This window comes from Eschrichtius robustus, chromosome 10 (genome assembly GCF_028021215.1).
Source record: "Eschrichtius robustus isolate mEscRob2 chromosome 10, mEscRob2.pri, whole genome shotgun sequence".
Lineage (NCBI taxonomy): Eukaryota > Metazoa > Chordata > Mammalia > Artiodactyla > Eschrichtiidae > Eschrichtius > Eschrichtius robustus.
In genome coordinates this window covers 37,257,065-37,281,853 of record NC_090833.1, presented here as the reverse complement: position 1 = coordinate 37,281,853, position 24,789 = coordinate 37,257,065, and the positions used below count along the sequence as shown (strand labels likewise).

The following is a 24,789-nucleotide window of genomic DNA, read 5'->3' as shown; positions in this document are numbered from 1 at the left end:
TTTATAGACTAAAAGAAAGGGAAAATAAACTATCCCAAAGCATCAGTATTATACTACCTAATAAGGAGCTTTCTCTGTGAGACTGCAAAATTACAAGCACCAGAAGGAGATTGTGTGGACTCCAATATTTGTTCAGACCCAATTTAAAGCTCTAGGCAGAAAATGGGGGTTTTGTAGCACACAGTAGCTTTACACAGCCTGCCTTATAGGCTGAGCAGGTAACTCCTGGGGAAGACCATGAGTTTGAAAATGAAAGCAGTCGCTAAGAAACTATAGTGTTTTGCAGGTTTTTTTCTACTCCATTTTGTGTTTGAAGTTTGTTTTATATTCATCTTCAGCTATTTGCTTTAAACCACTTGAAACCAAATCCAAGTTAATTGAAAGGTTATGAGGGGTCCATGAACCACCTTTGGAAGAAGCAGTTTGCAAACAAGGGTTTTGAAACTCTCTTCATTTTCCCTATCTAGAGGAAACAGAATTTCAAAATCTACAAAAAAAGAATTTGGCAAGCTCCCAGAAGCCAGGAATCAGACGTAGGAAGCTGAAGGAGATCTAGTCATCTAAATGGCTTCATAGACTAGTAGATGTTTCAACATCTTCCTACCCCTCCCAGAGTTTTAAAGTTACTAAGTTTAGAAGATCTGTGTTTTCCAGTCAGAAAGAATTTATGGTTGAAATAAGGAGGGGATAAGGCAGGAACTGTAACTGAGAAGACAGGTGTAGTGTGGAGTACTGGCAGTTCTCAGGCTGTGCCGTTTAAAAGCATTTCAGGGTAAGGCTTGCTTTTTATTTTATTTTTATTTATTTATTTGTTTAGTATATGTGCTTCTGTTGCATTTTTTTTTAAAACAGAAAAAATTAAAAAGAAAACTTTTGTTACCTTTGCTGAGATTCATGGGGTGGGAATTGGGATGGGGGAACATTGATTTCTGGAGTAACTCTGGGAATTTGTGCATTGGATATAATAGCTAACGCAGAGAAACCTTAATGGAGTAGACTGGAAGCTTCCATGATTTTACACAACTGTTTTGGGGAAAATGTAGTTCTTATTTTAGTCAGGGGATGATGGGCACATCTGCTTCTATGTGAGAGTCCTTTCCTCAGATTCCCAAAAGCATTCAAGTCAACCAGGGGTGTGTTCCTTTGTTGGTAAAGAACTCTACTCTCTGGAAGACCGATTTGTTCATTGAAAGCCAATAATGACTTGCGTGCATGCAGTCTATGATATTCTAGTACTAAGAGTCATTGGCTATTCTTGTATCACAAATATGCCATTGCTAGACTGCATTGTGTTTTAGTTTATGTAGTTTTCAGACTGAGCTAAATATATAAAGACTTTCTCTAATACTTTATACTTAGTAAATTTGCCAGTTTTTTGTATATAAGAAGTGTGGGGAGGGTACAGGATGCTGGCAGCACAGAATCACAGCTGTGGCTTGGGGGAACTTGAGGTTGGTTTGCAATGTGATACCAATCAGAACTCTATAGGCTGAAATATCAGTAGACCAGTATTCCACCCTCAACCCCAAGTTTTAGTAAGGTCATTCTTGTTTCTATGTTATGTGACTCAGTTCAAGGTCTAGGCAGCTTGGAGATTATCAGCTCAAGGTGGGACCTCTTATTTCTACCTTTAGATTCTCACGTCTAAGAGCTTTAGTTTCTGTAACCATGTCTTATAGGGGCTGGTGTTACTTCTTGACTTCTCCTTGATGACTCATTTATGACTCTAGTGTTTTTCAATCTTCTTTTTAAAATGTTATGATCCTCCCCCCAAATTTTTAGTAATTACAGAGGGAAAAATAGTAAGTTTACAGTGGAGAGTTCTGGCAGACACCATCTTAGCCAAGCGTTCTAGGTTCACATCACTAGGAGTACATATGACAGCATGTATCCCCTGATATGATGCAATGAGAAGGGCATATCAAACTCAAGTTGAGGCACCTTCTACAAAACAATTGGCCAATACCCTTCAAAACTCTCAAGATTATGAAAAACAAGGAAAGAATGAGGAACAGTCACAAATTGAAGGAGACGTACAACTAAATGTAATGTGGGATCCTGGATTAGATCCTGGAACAACAACAACAAAAAAGGACATTAGTGGAAAGAATTGGTAAAAAAATAAATATTTTCTGTACGTTAGTTAATAGTATTATACCAAGGTTAATTTTTTAGTTTGTTAATTGTTTAATCATTATGTAAGATATTAACATAAGAAGGTGGGTGGAGAGTGTATGGAAATTCTCTATACTATTTTTGCGACTTTTCTGTAAGTTTAAAATTATCTCAAAATAAAAAAAAATTTTTTTCATGTAGTAATCTGAATTGGGCCAACTCTTTTAGTAAGTGTTAATTAAAAATTACTCTCAGGACTTCCCTGGTGGCGCAGTGGTTGAGAATCCGCCTGCCAATGCAGGAGACACGGGTTTGAGCCCTGGCCTGGGAGGATCCTACATGCCGCAGAGCGACTGGGCCTGTGTGCCACGACTGCTGAGCCTGTGCTCTGGAGCCCGTGAGCCACAACTACTGAGCCCGCGTGCTGCAACTGCTGAGGCCCGTGCGCCTAGAGCCTGTGCTCTGCAAGCCCCTGCTTGCCGCAACTAGAGGAGGCCCGTGCACAGCAACAAAGACCCAACGCAGCCAATAAATTAATAAATAAATAAATTTATATATAAAAAAAAATTACTCTCTGAGGACTTCCCTGGTGGTGCAGTGGTTAAGAATCCGCCTGCCAATGCAGGGGACACGGGTTCAATCTCTGGTCCGGGAGGATCACACATGCCGCGGAGCAACTAAGCCTGTGTGTCACAACTACTGAAGCCCGCATGCCTAGAGCCCGTGCTCCGCAACAAGAGAAGCCACCACAATGAGAAGCCCGCGCACCGCAACGAAGAGTAGCCCCCGCTAAATGAAAGTAGAGAAAGCCCACGCACAGCAACGAAGACCCAACGCAGCTGAAAAAAATAAAATAAAATTATAAAAAAAAATAAAAATAAAAATTACTCTCCAGAGTAATTATTCTTCCTCATAGGAAGAGTATTTCCTATCTGGTATGTTCACTTTAATTTTTTAGTTCTTTTGTTATTATCATATATTGAATAGATATAAAGTTTATCACAAATGTGTAAGTTGTAAAGAGTAACACCATGAGCACAAATGTAGCTTGAAGCACTCCGTATGCTTCTTCCATCCCATCCCCTTCCCTCTGCCTAACCTCTATCCTGAATTTGGTATTCTTCATTCCCTTGTTTCTCTTTATAGGTTTACCTTGAAAGTATTTATCCCTGATGATATAGTTTTACATGATCTTTAACTTTACATAAGTGGAATAATATTTTATGTATTCTTTTGCAATTTGTTTTTTCCCTAAGTATTATATTCCTGAGATTTAACAATGTTAATATGTGTAACTTAGCTCACTCATTTTCACTACTATGTAGCTTTCCATTTTATGAACATACCACAAGTTACTTCTCTATTCTATCATTAATAGCCATTTGGTTGGTTTCCCAGTTTTGCTGTTATGAGCAGTGCTATTGCACACATCTTCGTATGTGACATATTATGACAGTTTCCCTAGGGTATATAAGTAAGATGGACTAGCTGGGTTATAGGGTAAATGCTCCAGCAACTTTATTAGATACGGCCAAATGGTTTTCCAGAGTGGTTTGTCCAATTTTTAATACCACCAACAGTATGTAAGTGTTCCAGTGGTTCCACTTTCTCTCTAACACAATATTATTAGACTTAAGTTTTTTTTTTACTAATCTGGTGGGTGTGTATATTAAAATTTTAAAACATTGCCATTTGTTGATTGACTACTTTGTGTCAAGTACTGTGGCAGACGTTTTCATACATTATTTAATTTAATCCTCTCACAGCTCTTCTTAGCTCCCTAATGGAAACTAATGTTGTACTTAGTTTGTAATACATAATTACCTCTAAACCTCTCTCTGGCAAATTTATTCCTATCAGATCTTTCTCCATCTTGTATCTGCTAAATTTATTTTCTGTTTCTTAAAAAAAAAATTATTCTCCCTTTAGAAGAAATTTAAGGCATGAAGTGGTTAATAACTTGCCCCAAGTCACATTGTCGTTACTTAGTAGCAAACTTTGAAATGAAACCCAGTTCTCTAGCTCCTAATCCTTTTTTTTTCCCTCCATCTCTTCCCTTTTCCCTCCCACATCGCATTTCTTCTTCCCTTCCCTCACATTCTCCTACTCCTCCCCTGAGTTTAACAGCTGAAATGTATTTTCCAGTTGGTGGCTATGTAATGTGATGTGCGTGTAGAGAGCATCACAAGCTTGGGTGAGTGCCTGGTTCCAGCTAAATAGTCATTACTCAGGTCCCTGGCTGGCCATTAAGTGTCACAACCATTTCAAATTCCAAGCTGTGCTGCTTGGGTGCATTTGGCCAGGCTACCCTCTCAAAGCTGTCGATGGCCCTGCAGGGGCTGGAGAGAATCCAGAACTTCAGGACCTCCCATCCTTGGCTCTCCTTTCTCAGCAGTAGGAACCCCAAGCCTACTGTGGGGGGTCCCTGAGAATTCTCAGGCAACTGAGGGTAGGACTGGGTGCCTAGAGAGTGGTGCTATTAGAACTGCTCACGTTCATTAGGAACACACAGATTCTGTTGACAGAAGAAACAGACCTTAGGTTGGGGTACAAAACTTGCAGCACAAGTGAATTTTTTCTGCCTATACAATATTTAATTTTACTTTTTAAAAAATTTGGATGCTTTTATAGGAAGCATGCACTCACCAGTTGGTCACAATACCCAGCACTTCATTTCTTGTTGTTTTACACCTAACTGCTATTAACTCCCTGGCTCCTCAAGTTATTTGATGCAACTCTGCCTAAATTATTGAAATATGAATTGTATCCTTAATGAGGTCACTTGGGACTCACTGAGGGCAGAACTGGAAGATGCATTCTCATTCCAAAGTGATCACAGTTGCCCAGGTAATTTTTTTTTCTGACAGCCAAACATCTCTTGGCTGTAAATACTCTTTTACTTAGACTTAACACTCCCCCCAAAATTATGGATTTTTGTCCCATCTAATCTTGTTTGGGATAATTAAGATGAAAATACATGTAATATTTTCTAGTCTTGGCTTATGTACACTTAGTGACTTAGGAGACCTGAAAGAAATTAATTAATTAAAATAAACATACTTTATTGGCCTTTTTTGAATTGGGTTAAGGATGGAGAGACAGAAGGGTTTTCTGTGTAGCATACTCATGGAGTTTGATAAAGGATAATTTTCAAAAGGTTAAAAAACATGTCTCTCATGTAAATATAAAATGGACAGGTGTCACAGATTTTATTTAACTCATTAATTAATGAGTGAACCAGTAAGATGTTAAGGCCAGTTCAAATAAAAATTTAGGAGCTGTGTATATATAGGCAATTTCATTAAAAAAAAAGTTAAGATTTCTCAATTATATACAAAACTATTTAAAGTCCTAAAGTACATTAATCAAAACCTTTGGAGTTATCTTTTCCACCAGAGAGAAAATATTTATATCTATATTAGATGAAAAGCTACAAGTTAACTGCTGCCCTATGGGGTTATAGAATAGTCCAACAGAAAACTAATCAAAGGTGTAAGCCCAGAACTTCACTAAAAGATCACCCAATGATTTATTTTTCCTGTTTCCAAGTTTCAGCTAATTTTTCTGACAGATTATAGTTATCAGCTTGGATTTGGTTGCCAGGAAGTAGAATCTGTTTCCCAAGTTTTGAAAATATAACTTTATGATAAGGATGTATGAAATGAATTCTAAAATTTAGCATATGTATTTTAGAGGTAGATTTATTTTGGATTTCAGAGATCAAGTTCCAAGTTTCTTAAACATTCATTTAAGTAAAATGGTATCGGCAATGAGAAATTCTCATTCTAAATTTTTTTATTTCCTTTACAGAAATCCCAGGGAATTTTAACTGGAACTACTCTGCAATGTCTGTATTTGAAAAGGAAAGTGAGGACAAACAAAATGGAGGTAGGTGAACTCTAAGTCTGTATGTCATTATTGTTGCCTCTAAAAAGTGCACACATGCACGCACATGTGTGTGCACTTGCACGTATGACAGATAAATAGACTGGCCAACCTACCAAACTACCATTTTAGCAAACTGACCAGGAAAGGAAATATACTTTGCAGAAGTAAATACTTCGTACTTACAATTACAAGCTCCCTTGTTCTGTCATTTGAGAATTCTAATTTGAGTAGTTATAATTGCTCATCTTTTGTTTTTTTATCTGTACTCTTATTTTATTTTGTACTTTTATTTGGAAGTTCATCAGGAAAGCATGTGTTCCTTTTCCTCTCCCCATCCTTCACAACCGCCTCCTGCTGAAAAAGAAGTGGTTAATGTGAAAAGCAGTTGCTGAGGCTAATTAAGTCGTCTTTTGCAGACTTTTTGCAGACAGAGCAAGTGGATCTGGCTATGGTGTTAGAGAGGATTTCTGTACCACTTCTGTGCTTTCCTGTGGTGATTCAAAGTACTAAAAGGAGCTGGGGTAATCACACCCAAGCCACCTTTAAGAATGAAGCTGCCTGACATGAAAAAAGAAATCTTTTTCTAACATAAAATTTTGAGAAAGCAAGCCAGACTGTAGTTCTATATTTAGGCTTCCTTTTGAGGAATGGAGAAGGTGCAGAGAATGAAATTAGGTCACTGATTTAAGGCCACACTATACCTTCTTTACTTTCTGTCATTATGCAGTTGTCTGATTCCTGGAAGGAGCCCATTCCAAGGGCACAGGCCCTGGTTCTAGGAAGAGGAAGTCAGGGAGCTCCCAACAGAAGGAAAGAGCAAGAAGTCCTCTCCTACTCTCAGAACTGCTGAAAGAGAGAGGGTTGAGGAAAACAGGCTAACTGACCAATTTCTCCTGCATCTTCTTATGAACAGAGAATATGGAGGACAGTGTAAATCAGTGAAGCGAGAACACACCCTCACACCATACACAACAATAAACTCAAAATGGCTTAAAGACTTAAATATAAGACATGACACCATAAAACTCCTAGAAGAGAACATATGCAAAACATTTCTCTGATGTAAATCGTAACAGTGTTTTCTTAGGTCAGTCTCCCAAGGCAATAGAAATAAAAGCAAAAATAAGCAAATGGTACCTAATCAAACTTATAAGCTTTTGCACAGCAAAGGAAGCCATAAACAAAATGAAAAGACAGCCTACGGACTGGGAGAAAATATTTGCAAACGATGTGACCGACAAGGGCTTAATTTCTAAAATATACAAACAGCTTATACAATTCAATAACAACAACAACAAAAAACCCCAAACAACCCAATCAAAAAGTGGGCAGAAGATCTAAATAGACATTTCTCCAAAGAAGACATGCAGATGGCCAGTAGGCACATGAAAAAGATGCTCAGCATCGCTAATTATTAGAGGAATGCAAATCAAAACTACAGTGAGGTACCACCTCACACTGGTCAGAATGGCCATCATCAAAAAATATACAGATAACAAATGCTGGAGAGGGTGTGAAGAAAAGGGAACCCTCCAACACTGGTGGAAATGTAAATTGGTGCAGCCGCTGTGGAAAACCCGTATGGAGGTTCCTCAATTAAAAATAGAGCTACCATATGATCCAACAATCCCACTCCAGGGCATATATCCAGACAAATCTATAATTCAAAAAGATACATGGACCCCTATGTTCATAGCAGCACTATTTACAATAGCCAAGACATGGAAGCAACCTAAACATCCATTGACAGATGAATAGATAAAGAAGATATAGATATATATACACACACAATGGAGTATTACTCAGCCATAAAAAAGAATGAAATAATGCCATTTGCAGCAACACGGATGGACCTAGACATTATCATACTAAGTAAAGTAAGTCAGACAGAAAGACAAACATCATATGATATAGGTTATATGTGGAATCTAAAAAAATGATAGAAATGAACTTATTTACAAAACAGAACCAAACATAAACAGAAAACAAATTTATGGTAACCAAAGGCAGAAGGAGGGGGAGGGATAAATTAGGAGTTTGGGATTAGCGATTAGCAGATACACACTACTATATATAAAATAGGTAAATGACAAAGTCCTACTGTATAGCACAGGGAACTATATTCAATATCTTGTAATAAACTATAGTGGAAAAGAATCCAAAAAAGAATATATATACATATATATAGCTGAATCATTTTGCTATACAACAGAAACTAACACAACATTGTAAATCAACTATACTTCAACAAATAAATAACTTTTTAAGAAAAGAAAATATAGAGGACAAAATACTTTAGGGAGCAATAAGTTCAAGGTTAATGAAGAATGTGATAGTCAATAAAGACTAATTAATTTATTCAACAAGTATTTATTGATCACCAAATGCCACTGTGCTATATGCTGGCAATACAATAGCGACAAAACTAGACAGAATCCCAGCCCTAATGGAGATTATGGTTTACTGAGGGACAGCCTTTAATTAAGTAATAAGACATTAAATAATAGCACAGAGAAATGTCAAATTATATCTACAGTAAGTGCTAGGAAGTAAAGGTCACATGGGAGGCACAGTGGTTAAGACCATGGATTCTGGAGCCATACTGTCTAGGTTTGAATCCTAGCTCCACCACTTACTGTTATTTTGGGGAAAATCTCTTAATTTCTTTATGCTACAGCTTCTCATCCATAAAATGGGGCTAATAATAGTGCTACCTCATAAGGATGTTGTGAGGATTAAATGAGGTAATATTTGTAAAGCACTTGGGACAGTATCTGGCACATGGTAAATACTAGGTAAATGTTTATGTAAAAAGTAATTTATAAGAGCTTGGTGCTCCCATTCAGGAAGATAGTTAGGAACTTGAATGTTTATAAATGTGGGTCATTTCAAAAAGTCAAAATTTTTACCAATGAAAAGTAACTGGAACCAGTTTTCTTGGTCTGAATTCCTTCAGATAGGCTAAGTCTACCTACTGCCGTAGAGATTGCTTGTGCTGTTTGGAGCAGTGAGCAGTTAATCCAGGTCCATCCTGTTGGCCTGAGTCAACAAAATAACAGTGGCAAACCCAGTATTTGGCAGGTAACTCTGCCCTTTTCTAGGCTATCAGCCTGTTCTGGTTGGAAAACACATAGTACATAGAGTGGATGTTGACTGGTTCCAGCATTTTGCTTACCTACTTTCTCCTTTCTATTTTTCACTACTTTCTTAGTTCAAGCTCTCACTGTTTCAAGCATTGATTATTGCAGCAATCTTTTAAGTGGTCTTTATTCTGCAATCTGTTCCTCTGTAAATCTTTCTGAAATTCCAGTTTTATCACATTTTTCCCTGCTCAGAATCTTTCTGGGATTCCTTGTCAGCTACTAGATAAAATTTAAGGTCATTAGCCTACATTAAAAGCCTGACTTTATAGTCTTGTTTCCTGCCTCCTTCAGACTCTTCCTACCTACTGTACTGTCATACAACTTGTCTAGTCTCAGTGCTGAAAATTTCATTAAGTTCTTTTTTTCTGCCTAGATACGTGTTCCCTACATCTATCAACATATCGAATCTATATTCATCTTTTAGGTTTAGTGCAAGTCCTCTATGAAGCCTTCTCCAGCAACTCTAGCCACCAGTGCCCCCCACCCCACTGGCATTATCTTTCCTTCTTGAATTCCTATAGTGCTTGATTTCTACAATTTTTAAAAATAATAGCCTTATTAAGATATAATTCACTTGTCATAAAATTCACCATTTTAAAGCACACAACTCAGTGATTTTCAGTATATTCACAGAATTGTGAACCATGACCATAATTCAATTTTAGAACATTTTCATCACCCACAAAAGAAACCCCATACCCGTTAGGAATCACTCCCAATTCCCCCCACCTCCAGCCACTGGCAACCACTAATCTATTTTCTATCTGTATGGACTTCTCTATTCTACACATGACATATGCATAATATATACACATATATATAGAATCAAGTAATATGTAGCCTTTTGTGACTGGCTTCTTTCACTTGATGTTTTCAAGGTTCATGCATATTGTAGCATATATTAGTACCTCATTCCTTTTTATGGCTGAATATCATTTCATTGTATGGGCACACCACTATTTGTTTATCTGTTCATCAGTTGATTGACATTTACATTGTTTCCACTTTTTGGCTATCATAAACAATGCTGCTATAAACATTTATGTACAAGTTTTTGTGTGGGCTTCAATTCTCTTGGGTTTCTACAATTCATTGTAAATCTTAATATCCTGCCTTGAACTTTTACTTTACTGTTTTGCATATATGTTGAGTTTCTCTACTAAGTTATCTACCTAGCACAGTGCCTACAGAGTTCCCCCTGTCCTGGAGAGTTTACAAGCTTGTCCCATTTATTATACTTCTCCTTTCCCTCAGCTTTACCAGCCATACACATATATTGATACAAATATCATCATTGTTATCATCACCACTACCACAACACAACAGTAAAAATTATTAATAAGTATTGATAGGTAGTTAAATAATACTAGGTAGTAAATTCAAAAGGGTGAGATACACTTGTATGTATTGACATGGAAAGATCTACAATACATATTATGAAAAGAAAAAAGCAACTAGCAGAGCAATGCATATAGTAGCATCTCATTTGTTTAAAAAACACATATAGGTGTTTGTGTATATGTATATGTTTGTAAGTAAATACTCTAAGGAAGGGACCCCCAAAGGATATACGCCAATCTGTTAACAGTGGTTTCCTTAGGAAAGGGAGAAGGCGTGGGAAAGGAAACTTTATATTTTTCTCTATATATTTTTGAGTTTGGATCTTTTACAGGTAAAATATGTTTGCTTTACTTTGGTGATTTGAAAAACAATTAAAGAAAAAAGTGTAATCACAAAGGGAAACAAAACTAAGTTGGAGAAACTAGAAGGAAAGGACAGAAAAAGAAAAGAAGAAGAAATAGTAGGAAGGAAGAGGACATAGATATTGCAGCATGTAGGGCAGAAAATTAATCAGAGCCTTAGTAGTAGAATCCTATGCAACACCACATCTAAATAAACACAGAAAAATAGACATCAGTGTTGCACAACTCTGTGAACATAACAAACACCACTGAATTGTACATTTTATTTTAAATAGATGAATTGTATAGAATGTACATTATATCTCAATAAAGTTATTTAAAATAAAACAGACATCTAAAATTTTTAGAGATAGTTTCTAGAATTCTGCTTGTTTCTAGAATTCTGTTTGTTTAGAAAATTTAAAGCAACAATTGAATTAAGTTGTAGGAACTTTTCTTGACCTCAATAAAAGTCAGGGTTGCCAGATAAAATACATGATTCCCAGTTAAATTTGAATTTTAGTAAACAATGAATAATTTTTTAGTGTAAGTATGCCCCATGTAATATTTGGGACATATCTTGTTTTTGTATTTTTATTTGCTAAATCTGGCAATGCTAAACAAAGGGAATTAAATTTTGAATCTTTTATAGTTAAATTGTTTCTTTGGCATCACCAGGGTTTGCTCTTAGATCCAGCTTTGTGTGAATGGCATTTTGTTTCTGATGGCCTTTATCATAACTTTCCCAACCTCTCATCTCCTATCCCAAGGAAGGTTTTATGATTGAGAAGCACTGAAAGTGATGTCTAGTAGTTCAGTCAAACATGACGGATTTTACCTTTACCACATTGATGAGAAATCATTAGTTCTACATTTCAAATGAGGTCAGAATGGTAAAGCACCACTCTCAACTCCCATCTCCCAGTTAATGTTTCTGTTATCTTCTCCCTTGGAGAGGAAAGAGGAAAAAACCAAAAGTCTCCAAGAGGAGTAGGGGGAGGGGACTTTGGTTTTGAGCACATCCTGAATTGTGTCAGCCAAAACAATCTTGTATGACATCCTGTTAATAAATGAGGGTTTGCTTTTTTTTCTTTTTTTTTGCTTTTTACTGTGTTTCTTTTCTTTAGTGTCTTGTCCTTTGAGCAATTCTTGTCTTGTTCTGCGAAACTTGGACAGAAGAATTAGTGAAGCTACAGAGGATGATCAGAGGCATGGTAACAGGAGAGCAACAGTAGTTCAAGAGCTAGACTCTTCGTGACATTCAAGGTTTTAGAGAGATTCCTCTCCAGGTTCTTTTTGACACTGCACTCTACCCACCCTCTTCAGTCATGCTGATTATCCTCCTGTTTGCCGACCTTAGAAAGTTCAACAAAGAATTAGTCTTAGCTGGGGTTTCTCTTTCAGTCCAGCTGTTCTGTGATTATGTAGATACTCCCACAAGGAGGAGGAGGTGATTATTCTCCTTTGGAGGGGTTTGGACAGAAATCTGACCATGATTCAACAGAATGTGTTTCTAAGCATCTATTCACTTGTGTGCTTGTTCAGTCAACAAATATGTGTTAAATCCAGGGCCTAATGCTGAGCTAACCAGTGGGATACAGAGATTTAAAGAAAAAAAAAAGGAAAAAAGACATGGTCTCTATCTTTAAGGAAGTCTTTGTTTAGTGGGAGAAGATGGTATTAGAAGTATTATAAATGAGCTGAATGTAAACCATGAGACATAGCAATGGGTAGACTGAACCAGAAACATGTAATGAAATGGTGATGAGAAAGCAAATTAGTTACCGCCTCTTCCACAGGACCGCAGACCCTGGACTTTCCCATGATGACTCTCAGCTATGTCATTTAGCTATTGTTCGTACCATTCTTTAGATAGAAATATCATCTGGTGACTGCACTCCAGATATCTTAGAGATGCAGTCTGGAGAGATGAAATATAAATGTTCTTGTGTACCCAAGACTGGAAGCCATATGGGTAGCTAAATCAACTGATAGCTATAATGTTCCCATTATGCTTTTTGACTACTAGGATAAATTGTGATCATTTGGAATCTAAGAAATTCCAAAATTCCTACTGTAAATTGACTCCAACTAATCTGACCAGAAATTCCAGAACTTGGTCAGTTATCCTTCCCCTGGCACTCTCTTCACTGATTTTTAGAGATGGGTAAGTTTCAGTCATATGCATTAAGTGACTTGGGTGAAATCACCTAGGCCTACTGATCTAGAATGACAGCAGGGGGTTATTGCTGAGTTTTTCTCACCAGCACCTGGGCTAACTTGATCTGGGAGTCTGGTGGTGTAAGGAGAGGGGGCCTTGACTAATCTACTAGTTAGAGACTTGCACTCCTAAAGGTCATCTCACTGCTCTTCTGTCTTTAGTTGGAAAATCCTATTTGTGATTGCTTTCCCACTGTGAGCAAGGAGGTATTTGCTCAGAACCTCCTAAGACTGATTGCCTCCTGACCACCTGGCCTGACTTCCTTTTTCTCCCTCCCTCCTTCTTCCTCCTGCTTCTTTTTCTGTGTGCCACTTTTTCCAGTTCCCTCTTACAGAGCCCATTTTCCTTTTTAGTTTCTGCCATTTCCTTGTCTGGGTGCATCTCCAATTTTCTGTAGCTTTAACTCCTAAAACTTGAGATTGTATTACATCAAGATTGCATAAGAGCTATGTTTTTCACTCTAGCATTTGATTCAAAACTCTTAAGTACATACTTACAGGCTTCTCCTACTTTGACACTTCTCTTCTACTAACATCCCACCAAGGGATTTTCCATCACTAGACTGTGGCTTTTGTACCCTTTCTTCTTTACGGGCTGAGTCAGCTTAGTATATCCACAGGAGATAGCTGAAAGTTCAAAATCTACTTTGAGCACAGACAACTGTATCAGTGATGCTTGTGGAATCTCCTTGACATAGCATAAGATAAAGGACAAAAAATATATAATTTAATGAGTACTTTTGATGTGTCAGGTATTATGTAGACAGTTTATGAGTACCATCTCATTTAACCCTCATATTAGCATATAAGGTAGATTTTACTATCCCGTTTTACACATGAGGAAACTAAAGCCCAGAAATGGAAAATGACTTGCCCTGAGTCACTTAACAATTTAGTCACAAAGCTCAGTCTAGAACTGCTAACATTTTCTGAGCATTTTTTGATGTATTGGAAATTGTTCTTAAATGCTTTGCATACCTCAATTTATTAATCCTCACAATAACTTTATGAGTAGATTATTATCATTCATTTTACAGATGAAGAAAATGAGTCTCAGAAAGGTTAAGTAACTTCCTCAAGGCTATATAGCTGGTGAGTGAAAGATTGAGATTTGAACCCTGGAAGTCTGACTCAATTGTCCATGTTCTTTTTTTCTTTTAATTGAAATATAGTTTATTTACAATATTGTGTTGGTTTCAGGTGTACAGCAAAGTGATTCAGTTATATATATTTTTTCAGATTATTTTTCCATTATAGGTTATTACAAGGTATTTAATATAGTTCCTATGTTCTTTTTTTTTTAAATAAATTTATTTATTTATTTATTTTTGGCTCCGCTGGGCCTTCATTGCTGCCCGCAGGCTTTTTCTAGTGGCAGCGAGCGGGGGGCTACTCTTCGTTGTGGTGAACGGGCTCCCCATTGTGGTGGCTTCCCTTGTTGTGGAGCACGGGATCTAGGCGTGCGGGCTTCAGTAGTTGTGGCACATGGGCTTCAGTAGTTGTGGCTTGCAGGCTCTAGAGCACAGGCTCAGTAGTTGTGGTGCACGAGCTTAGTTGCTCCGTGGCATGTGGGATCTTCCCGGTCCAGGGTTCAAACCCATGTTCCCTGCATTGGCAGGCAGATTCTTAACCACTGCGCCACCAGGGAAGTCCCAAGTTCCTATGTTCTTAACCACTGTGGAAGCCTGCCATATTTTTAATTCTAAGTCAACTGCATATTTTATAATACCAAGTTGCCTTGCTTCACCAAGATGTCTGACCCTTTCATTTCAGTGATTTTTACCACCCTCAGGCCAGCTCTCAGCACAGGTCCTTGTGAAACCAGGCCTTCGCTGAACAGGCTGTAGACTCAACCCTTAGTTCCCAATGAAGGATGCATTTTCCACAGTCACCAGAGGCTAGAGCTAGGTATTTGTCCCCTTGAATTCCATAGCCATGACTACTTCAACTAGACCATCTCCTAGACTCTCCTTGTCTAAGCTAATTTTCAGTCTTCTGAAGTTCTAACCTCTCATCCATAATTCACATTTTGTCACTCTTGTTTCAGCCAAACAGAAATAAACTTTGAATTAACAAGTGATGGGGAAAACACTTGGTCATCCCAGTCTTTTCTCAACAGTATTCACAAGCCCTAGGGAATCTTGAATTAATCTTTCATTATCTCATCCAAAAAATTTTTCTGCCTTTATTGTCTCAAACATGACTTGCTACCTTCTTTCCTTAAGCTTGTCTTCTTTTTCTCTCGGACTTTTAGTTTCTTCTCCTAGATGGTTGTGCAAACTGAAGTTTTAACCACTTTTCTCACTGTTCCTGCTTTTCCGTTTTTGAGAGGCATCTTAAGAAAACCAACTTTCTAGCCCTCAGTTGCTCTTCCCTTCCTGGTGAAAATACTACTTTCCTTCTTCTTTCCTTTTCTTTCACAGCAGGTCTGGGATCAAAGAGCCAGAACTAGGTGTTGGTTAATGCTGTCCCCCACTTAGAAGTCTCAATCTGTCTCCACCAACTCAGGCTCTGAACTTTGGGATCTACCTGCTTTACTTTACTCCTAAACTCAAAGAGGGAGGTATGTATTTAGCTGTTTTGCAGAGCCTCAACTCCATGTATCCCTTGGGGTTGCTGGGCTTAGAGAGAATAGCCTGTTGCACCCAGATAAATTGCTGGGAAAACCTGTTAGACCTTTATTAAGTTAAAAATATAGTTAGTGATATCTAGGATTAAATTTAATAAGAAATATGAAATTCAATAAGAAAATATTAGAACTTTATCAAGAGGCATAAAATAATATTTTTGAATAAATTGAGAGGCTGTGCTGGTCTGTTGGGTATGGTTGGAGGGGCAAATGGCATGAGAGAGACTGATTTTATTCACCAATGCCTGAGCAAATTGAGTATGAACATAGTAGAAAAGTAGCCTGCTCGTGGATTGGAAATCTCAACATCAGTAGAAACACCAGTACTACCCTGGTACTCTGCCCTAATCAGGCAGCCATCTGGGCCCCTGAGAAAGTCCCTGCAGAAAGAGAATAGGCCATGCAGCAGCTCTACATCCTAGACATAGCTAAATTATCTGAGCCATATATGTTCCACTACTTTGGATAACCTAAGCTATAATGGTTAGCAGAAGCTCTTGTATCACCAGATTGTAAGTAAGCCACTAACTAGTCAAAACAGAGTACAGCAAAACATCCTATTAGTCCCATCTCAACTTCCCCTATCTTTATTCAGCTAATCCTAGTAATCACAAGAATGAAACAAGAAAGAAATGCACTAGTCCAGGAGAACAAACTATAAGCTGCGTAGCTGGGTGGTAAACTAGCCCAGGGAAGACTTATAGCACTTGTTTATGTATTGCTAGCAAGCTGATTGTACAGACATGATCATCATGCACAAAGAAGTGGCTTCCTGGGGGCACACCAGTCTCCCTCCAGGGATATAGTATGCTACTGGATGGGGGACTAATAGTGCAAAAAGGTCAGCTCTCTCCATATTAATCTGTGTAATTTCCAAATCTGTATACTCAAATCCTTGAGTAAAAGGAGGTAAACATCCCAGTTTCACCTTTCCTACAATTTGTGCAAATCTCTGAACTTCAAGCACTGCCCATTGTGCCGACTTTGGCCCCTTATATTTTCTGTAAGAAATTTAGTCTTGTGCTGATTTCATGGTGTTTAGTAATTTTTGCTGACAACCAGAGGAGGAGTAAAGGAAATTACATGAAGAACTATAAAAGTCCCTGTCTTATCATTGGCTCTCTCCTCAGCTTTCAGAAGTCTACCGTCTTAGCCCCCTGAGGAAAGCAGTGTGATTTTCCAGACCGGACTGTTCTTCCCATGGGAGGTAGCTCTGCCTTTTCTAATAACCCACTTTCACTCAATCCACAGAATTTTAGTGAATAAAATTTTATTTGTCTTCACCTCTAGTCAAAACTCTAATCTTGAGCAAACTGGACAAAATGATTCTGAAGTTTATCTAGAAGAGAAAATAGACAAGAATAGCCAAGAAGTCTTCTTTAAAAAAGAAGACTTGCTATCCTATATTAAAAGTTACATAATTTAAAAGATGAATGGAGGGAGGGATAAATTAGGAGTATGGGATTAACAAATAAAAACTACTATGCATAAAATAAGCAACAAAGATTTACTGTATAGCACAGGGAAATATATTAAATATCTTGTAATAACTATAATGGAAAATAATCTGAAAAAATTATGTGTAACTGAATAATTTTGCTGTACACCTGAAACTAACACAATATTGTAAACCAACTATACTTCAATTTAAAAAAAAATTTTAAAGATGGATAGAACAATGGAACTTAATAGAAAACCCAGAATTATATTCAATATGTTAGAATTTAGTACATTATAAAAATGACATTTAAAACCAGAATGGGATAAAATATTTGCAAATCACATATCTGATAACTGATTTCTATTCAGAATAGATAAAGAATGCATAGCTCAGTGATTAAAAAGATAATTAACCCAGTTTAAAAATGGGCAAAGAATAGACATTATCATGAATATGATAATCTGAAAGACATCAGACAAAGAATCTGAATAGACATTTCTCCAAAGAAGATATATAGGACTTCCCTGGTGGTGCAGTGGTTAAGAATCCGCCTGTCAATGCAGGGGACACGGGTTCGATCCCTGGTCTGGGAAGATCCCACATGCCACGGAGCAACTGAGTCTGTGTGCCACAACTACAGAGCCCGCACACCACAACTACTGAAGCCCTCACACCCTAGAGCCTGTGCGCCACAACTACTGAGCCCACGTGCTGCAACTTCTGAAGCCTGCGCACCTAGAGGCTGTGCTCCGCAACAGGAGAAGCCACCGCAATAAGAAGCCCACGCACTGCAACGAAGAGTAGACCCCGCTCGCTGCAACTAAAGCCCTCAGGCAGCAACAAAGAACGAACGCAGCCAAAATTAATTAATTAATTTAAAAATTCCTTTCTCATTAAAAAAACAAACAAATCAAAAAAAGAAGATATATAAATGTTCCATAAAACACATGAAAAGATACTCAATGTCACCATTAGTCATTATGAACATGCAAATCAAAATCACAATGGGATACTACTTCATATCCACTAAGATGGTTAAAATAAAAAACACAGTCAATAACAAGTGTTGGCAAGGATATGGAGAAATTGGAATTCTCATACATTGTCAGTGAGAAGGTAAAATAGTGCAACTGCTGTGAAAACCTTTTTGGCAGTTCCTCAGAATGTTAAAACTAGAGTTACCATATGACCCAGCAGTTCTACTCCTATGTTTATACCCAAGAGAAATGAAAACATGTTCACATAAAAACCCGTACGTGAATGTTCATAACACAGGGCCTGACACCTGCTAAGAACTCAGTAAATGCTTGTTGAACCAACGAAGAATTGAAGAGGCTATAGGAACGTTTTATTCAGGACAGAAAGATCTATTGATAATATACATTTTTAAGACTTTTCATAACATGATAATGGGCTACTTGTAATAGTTTGTAACACCTATGTGTTTTGATGTGATGATTTTGTTATGTGTTGTTGTTATCAGGCTGACTCCACTAAATTGCAAGTCCCTTGAAGTCAGGACTCTGCCTTACTCATCTGTTTATCTCCCCACAGCATCCAGCACACTGGTTGCTGTGCAGTAGATGCTCAGTAATTATTTATTAATTCAAATTTAGTCAAGCAAGTTTAGGAAAGGCTGCCTTGGAAAGAACCTCAGATATCTTAAACTATGGCTCTGTAATTAACTTATGAAGGAGGACTGGGTTTCTGTGTTTGGCAGTAATGTTGGTGTACACCAGCCTGTTGTCTGTGGAAACATAATCTAGGATTACTAGAAGCATTAATGGTGGAGAACTCCTCAGAAGTTACTTGTCCTCTTGCCTCCAGAAAGCTTCAACACTTTAGGGTTTCCATTTTTATTGTATTTCTTGATTCTTTGAATAAAGAGACAAAATCCTATTTGTGGGCAGATATCGTCAGTGAGAAAGTGTGAGAAGCTAGTGAAGTCTTCATTAGCAGCCAGCATCCCAGGCTGATCTACAGAGGGGCATCCTTCTCATCATTTCTCTCTTCTTTTTCAGAACAAGAGAGATATCTGCAAGCCAACAACAGAGAATTTAACAGTCTGTTTGGATATCCGGTGAGTATCAGGTCTCTAGCTATTTCAGAAGGGGGCTGGTGTTTTCCTCTAATAATCCCCGTTGTCAGTGAGGCAGGAAATTCTTTGTAGATGTAGATCCTACAACATAGGTTCTACTTTCTTTCAAGCTCCTATACAATGAGGGCTGGAAGAACGAGGGCTCAGAAACCAAATTAATCCGGTGACCTAGACTCAGGGGAGAATGTGTCTCAAATTTTGGGTTTTATATATATCTTCTAGAAAAGAAATACTGTAGCTTGCACAAATGAAAGCGTAGTTCCACAACTTTCTTTTTTCACTTAGACATCTCTCTATGACAATACGTGTAGACCTTCCTAATTCATTGAATAGCAGCATAGTTTTCCATTGTATCAATATACCTTAATTTATTCAACCAGTTTCTTATTGATTATCATTTTAAAAGTCTCCATTTATTTGCAGGTGTCCCCTCCAAAAAAATTTCTCCAGTGTTTTGCTATGATAAATGGTCCTAAGTGAACACCATTATACTACATATACTTCGGCATATTTGTGTGAATATACATTATGAGAGTTTCCTTGAAGTGAATTGGCTGGGTCAAAAGGAAAACACATTAAAATTTGTGATATACATTGCCAGATTGCCCTCTAAAAAGATTATATCCATTTATATTTCTACCTATAGTAAAGACTGTTCACTTCTCCATATTCCTGCCAAACTTGATATTATCAATCTTTTTTATCTTTGCCAGACTCTTAGATGAAAAATGACATTTTGTTATCTATCTTTCCTTAATTTTGAGTGAGAGCAATAATCTCTTCATGTTAATTAGCCTTTTGTATTTCTTTTTATGGAAACTACTGTTAATGATCTTTGCCCATTTTCTATTGGATTCTTTTTTCACTTTTTTATTTATTTATAAATAAGTAACTCATAAAAAGATATATGTTTAAAAGTCATGCTCCAACACCCTATTCTTGCCCTCATCTCTGCTCCCTATAGGGAACCACTTTTATTAGTTTCTTGTATATTCAGCAGTGCTTCTTTGTGCAAATAAAGCAAATACAAATATATATTCTCATTTTCCCACTTTCTTAAACTATTCTGAACCTTATCAGTATGTCCTGGAGACGTTTTCATAATTATAATTTCATAATAGCTTTTTCCTTCTTTTTTCAACTGCACAGTATTTCCCAGGCAGATTTAGCATAGTTTATGTAACCATTTCCTTTTAAATTGACATTGGATTGTTTCCAGTCTAATTACAAGCAATTTTTACATATATGTTACTTTGTGCACATGTAGATATATATATATAGTGCTATAAGTATATAATATATATACATAGATATACATATTTGTAGTCTCTGTAGGATATTTATGATTTCTGAGTTAGAGAGGCTCTGGATAATAACAATATTTAGGATATGGCCATGGGAACAGGTTTCCCCCTCTCTACCTTCTAGAGCTACATAAGAAGCTCTATGGTGCAGTAAAACTAGGTTTTGGCATCAGACAGACCTGAGTTTGAACACAGCTCTAGTCCTTACTAACCTTGTATCCTTAGGCACATTATTTAACTTCTTTTCTTCAGTTCCCTCATCTATAAAAAGAGCATAATAATGTTCACCATACGTGGTGATTGTTAGAGTTAAGTATGGTTGTGAAAAAAGAAATGTTAGTTCTCTTTCATCAAGAAACTATTACCCCTTGACAAAAGGGTACAAGTTTCATTCATCTCTGTAACTACTGTTCCCATCACAATATTTGGCACGTAAATGGCATTCAATAAACACATGCTGGATAGCTGATGAATAAATAAACAGGTTTGACTATTATGTACTTAACAACCATTTCATTTCCCTGCCTACCCATTGCTCATTTTCATCCTATTTCTCTAATTTCTTCCATTCCTATTCCTTTTCCTCTTCTTAATCCCTTAACTACTGATTCTCATTATATCCTTGGCCTTCTGTTCTCTATTCCCCGCTTTAGCAGTCAAACAGGTATCCCTGCCCAAATAAATAAATAGCCCAAACCAAAATCTGCCACCTCTATCATGCCAAAAGAACCAAACACTGAGGAATTTCATAGTTAAGCAGATGTTCTACATTCCTGAGATATTGCTTCTGGTTTGACATTTAAGAGTAGAACAAAACACTAGTTGCCAAGTTAGTAAAGAAGTACTGATATGTTTATCTTGAGACAGAATCGGGATAGCTTTTTCTTTGTTTTCTAAACAAATGCTACCCAAGTGAATAGAAACCTGAAATACATTAACTATAAAATCAAATGGAAAATCAGTAGTGAAAGCCAGCCACTTCAGTAAGGCAAAAGATCAAAAGAACTTTGGATCCACGTATCAGAGTTGTCTGGACTTAGACACCGAGAAATTCAGAGTATCTTATGATCAAAGAAAACTATTTCTATGTTAGAATAACCTACTCTCAGAGCTAGAAAGGACCTTAGATGTCATTTAGTTAGAACTCCTTTCAAGACATACCTGTGAGCTCTCCAGGATAGATCTTGTTTAACTCTTTTTCAGCCTCTACTAGTATAGCCCATAATAGAGCTGTGAACAGAGAAAACCTTGAGAAATGTATAGTGTTTGATTGATCATTAATTGGAAAATCATGGAGAAACACGAAGGAAATCCTAGGTTTAACCTGGATCTTTAAACTCCTAAGTGCTAAAATGTTTGACCACCTTCTCTTCCCTAGGGAAATAGACCTTAGGCAAGGCTTGACTGGGTAGCCTATCTAGCCTTCCAAAGCAAGTTTTAGCCTTAGTACAGAATGATGTTGGTTCTTCGACAGAAGAGTTCAGATGTCTTCCCAAGGTAGGACCCAGCAAGAGATTCTTCACACTTGAGCAGTATCTGTATTTCAGGACTGCAGGTGGGTTTATTCTTTCATTAGGCCCTATAGCTGGAGACGGTGGGGGAGAAGCCCTGTCCTTAGGGGATTATTTGGTCTCATCCTTCTGCTTTTCTTGAGCTCTTAGATTCAAACTCTCACATCTTAGGTCAAACGACTGAAGATCCCAAAGTAGAAAGTAAGATGGTCTTGTCAACATTTTGAGGTCAGGACTGAAGAGGTAGCAAGTTCCCATTTTCACTCAGCAAAATAATAGCTTAGATGTAGGCCAAAACTATTCAGACCTCTGTCAGGACAGTTAAGGGGCAAGTGAGTCTCCAATGCTGACAGCAACCAGTGTAGGAACCTTCAGTGGGCTAAGGTTGAAAGACAGTAATTTGCTTTTGGCATCTGATATCCTTCAGCATTGAAAGCAACATGTAAAGGCACAACAAAATGGGTTTGCCAGGCTAAGAAAAGCTTCATTAGAGAGCTCTGAGTAGAGCTAACACAAATGGCAAACTTGCCTGCTATTTAGGGCTGAGAAGGACCTTGGGTCATAGGGTAAGATGAAACTGAAAGATTTCTGATTCTAAGAAAAAAAAGCATTTCGATGGCTGTACAAGTGAACTGGGGCTCAGGGGACAGCACAATCTCAACTCTGCAAGTAACTTTGTGGTCTTGGGCAAATAAATTAACCTCAGTGCCTCAATTTCTGCGTCCTCAAAAGTTAATAGTATATTACTCCCTTCATATGGTTGTTGTGAGAATTAAATAAGTTGCTACATATAAAATGCTTAGAATAGTGCCTTACACATAGTAACTATTCAATAAGTGTAAGTTTTTGTTGTTGTTGATTTTATTATCATTATTATCAATGGCATCAATAAACAAAGAATTCTATTCAGGGCATAAATAAATCCTGCCCCTCCTAAAAATGCCCCATATTGATCAGCTCTGCCAACTTTGCATACTTTAGGCCTCTCTAGGCCTCAAAGAAAAGGGGGTTGGGAGAAAAACACTTCTTCCCTCCTTCCCCCGCTATGTTGGGGAGCTGTGTCTTTTTCCTGTTTTATGAAGTGGTCTTGGTCCTTTTTGTTAAGACTGGGAGGTGGGGTCTTTCGTTCGTCTAATTGTGCTTGTGTTCTTTTACTCACAGAACAATAGCATCAAGACCTCAAAATATAATGCCTTTAACTTCTTGCCTATGAACCTGTTTGAACAGTTCCAGAGACTTGCAAATGCATATTTCCTCTTTTTGCTTTTCCTACAGGTATTGCCTTTTAGGGCCTTTTCCACAAAGTATTTTATCAGCCTCTCTGGGGTCAGGTTATGTAATCAGTCCTTCTCCTCCTTAAACTGAGAGATGTCTTCTCTCTTTAGATAACAGGCAAATGGATGGCTGGAGTCTCAGGCCAGTCTCCTAGAGTAGCTGTGGTCAGGATTAGCCAGGGTGAAACAAGCCTCTACAAGAGGAAGGGGACAAGGTCGCCAAGTCCCGAGTAAGGGGTGCTCCGTCATCATGGCTGCACGGCCACAGTTCAGCTTAACCATAAAAGGCCACAGACTTGACTCTTCACCCCTACCTCAGCTGCCATCCCATTCCTCCTTCTTGTCCCAGCCTCCCTGACAGAAAGTTAACACAGGGGAGTGCTGAGGGAGGAGAATGGTTTAGAACACAAGCACAGGGCAAGGAAGCCGAGCAGGGTAGGCACAAGTTGGGAGAGAGAGACAGATCATCTCATTTCCCCTTGTGCTGGAGGGGTGTGGGAGGTTATGTGGTTTTCCAGTGTCCACTCTTACAGCCCTACCCCCAGCACCTTCATTATCAGAGGAGAAATGGCTCTTTGCCATCAAGACACAGGTATTAGAGTTCAGGACAGATACATGGCAATTTACCATCTCCTCTTCTTTAATCCTTTCTTAGGAGGTGTTTACTGATATTTGGGTGGTTGTCTGGAGGCTGCAACAATGGAAAGCAACTAGGATAGTTGAATTTATTATAAATCTAGGGAGGGGGAAATGGTGGTAGGGTGGGGATGGGGAGGGAATACACTGTCCTTTAAGTTTTTTGACCCAAGTTTCTCTCCCCGTCCCTCTTTCAGTTGATTCCCCAGATCTCCTCCTTGGCATGGTACACGACTGTGGTACCCCTGATGGTGGTGCTGTCCATAACAGCAGTGAAAGATGCCATCGACGACGTGGTGAAGTGGCTTCCCGGGCCTCTAGTCTCTCACTGTACCTAGTCAGGCTGTGGGGGGGCAAGAAGGACTCCCCAGAACTACATTTTGCTAGGAAGAAGCACTGAAAGGAAAGAGGTGTTTCCTTTCCCTATGTCCTTATCCATCCCAGAGGAATATGAAATTCCCTTAAGCCCAAGATTGGTGAGCCATACATGGCCAGAAAGGGGTAATGCAAGGCCTTTCTCTGTCTTCCTACTGCCACCTTTTTCCAGGTTTCCTTCCATCTCCTTTTTAATAACCCACCTCTTCCTTCACTTCGCTCTCTCTGGGTTTGCTCTCATCCTTCTTTCTCCATTCACCCTTCTCCCATTTTTATATTCCTCTTCCCTCCTCCCTCTGTCCCCCTGCTTTCTCCTGCTCTTATCTCCTCTTTCCACATTCCTCTTCTCCTCTCCAACTCTCCCTATTTCCCTTTCCAACTTTCAGTTCTATCAGGTACACATAGCTAGCAACCCTCTGGTTTTAGAAAGCATCATGACATAACAGAGGCTGCCTCCTTTCCTGGCCTTGGAG

At 38.2% G+C, this 24,789-nt stretch overlaps 1 protein-coding gene across 1 annotated transcript in view; it reads left to right on the top strand.

The window, feature by feature from the left end:
• The first annotated feature begins 610 nt into the window (after positions 1-610).
• Positions 611-24,789, top strand: part of LOC137770001 (phospholipid-transporting ATPase FetA-like) — a 74,496-nt gene continuing 50,317 nt past the window's right edge. The window contains exons 1-5 of the mRNA XM_068552301.1: positions 611-772; positions 5,926-6,003; positions 19,140-19,198; positions 23,193-23,306; positions 24,139-24,237. Of these exons, the coding sequence (XP_068408402.1) occupies positions 5,961-6,003; positions 19,140-19,198; positions 23,193-23,306; positions 24,139-24,237 (315 nt within the window). The 5' untranslated portion in view covers positions 611-772; positions 5,926-5,960. The remainder of the gene's footprint in view (positions 773-5,925; positions 6,004-19,139; positions 19,199-23,192; positions 23,307-24,138; positions 24,238-24,789) is intronic.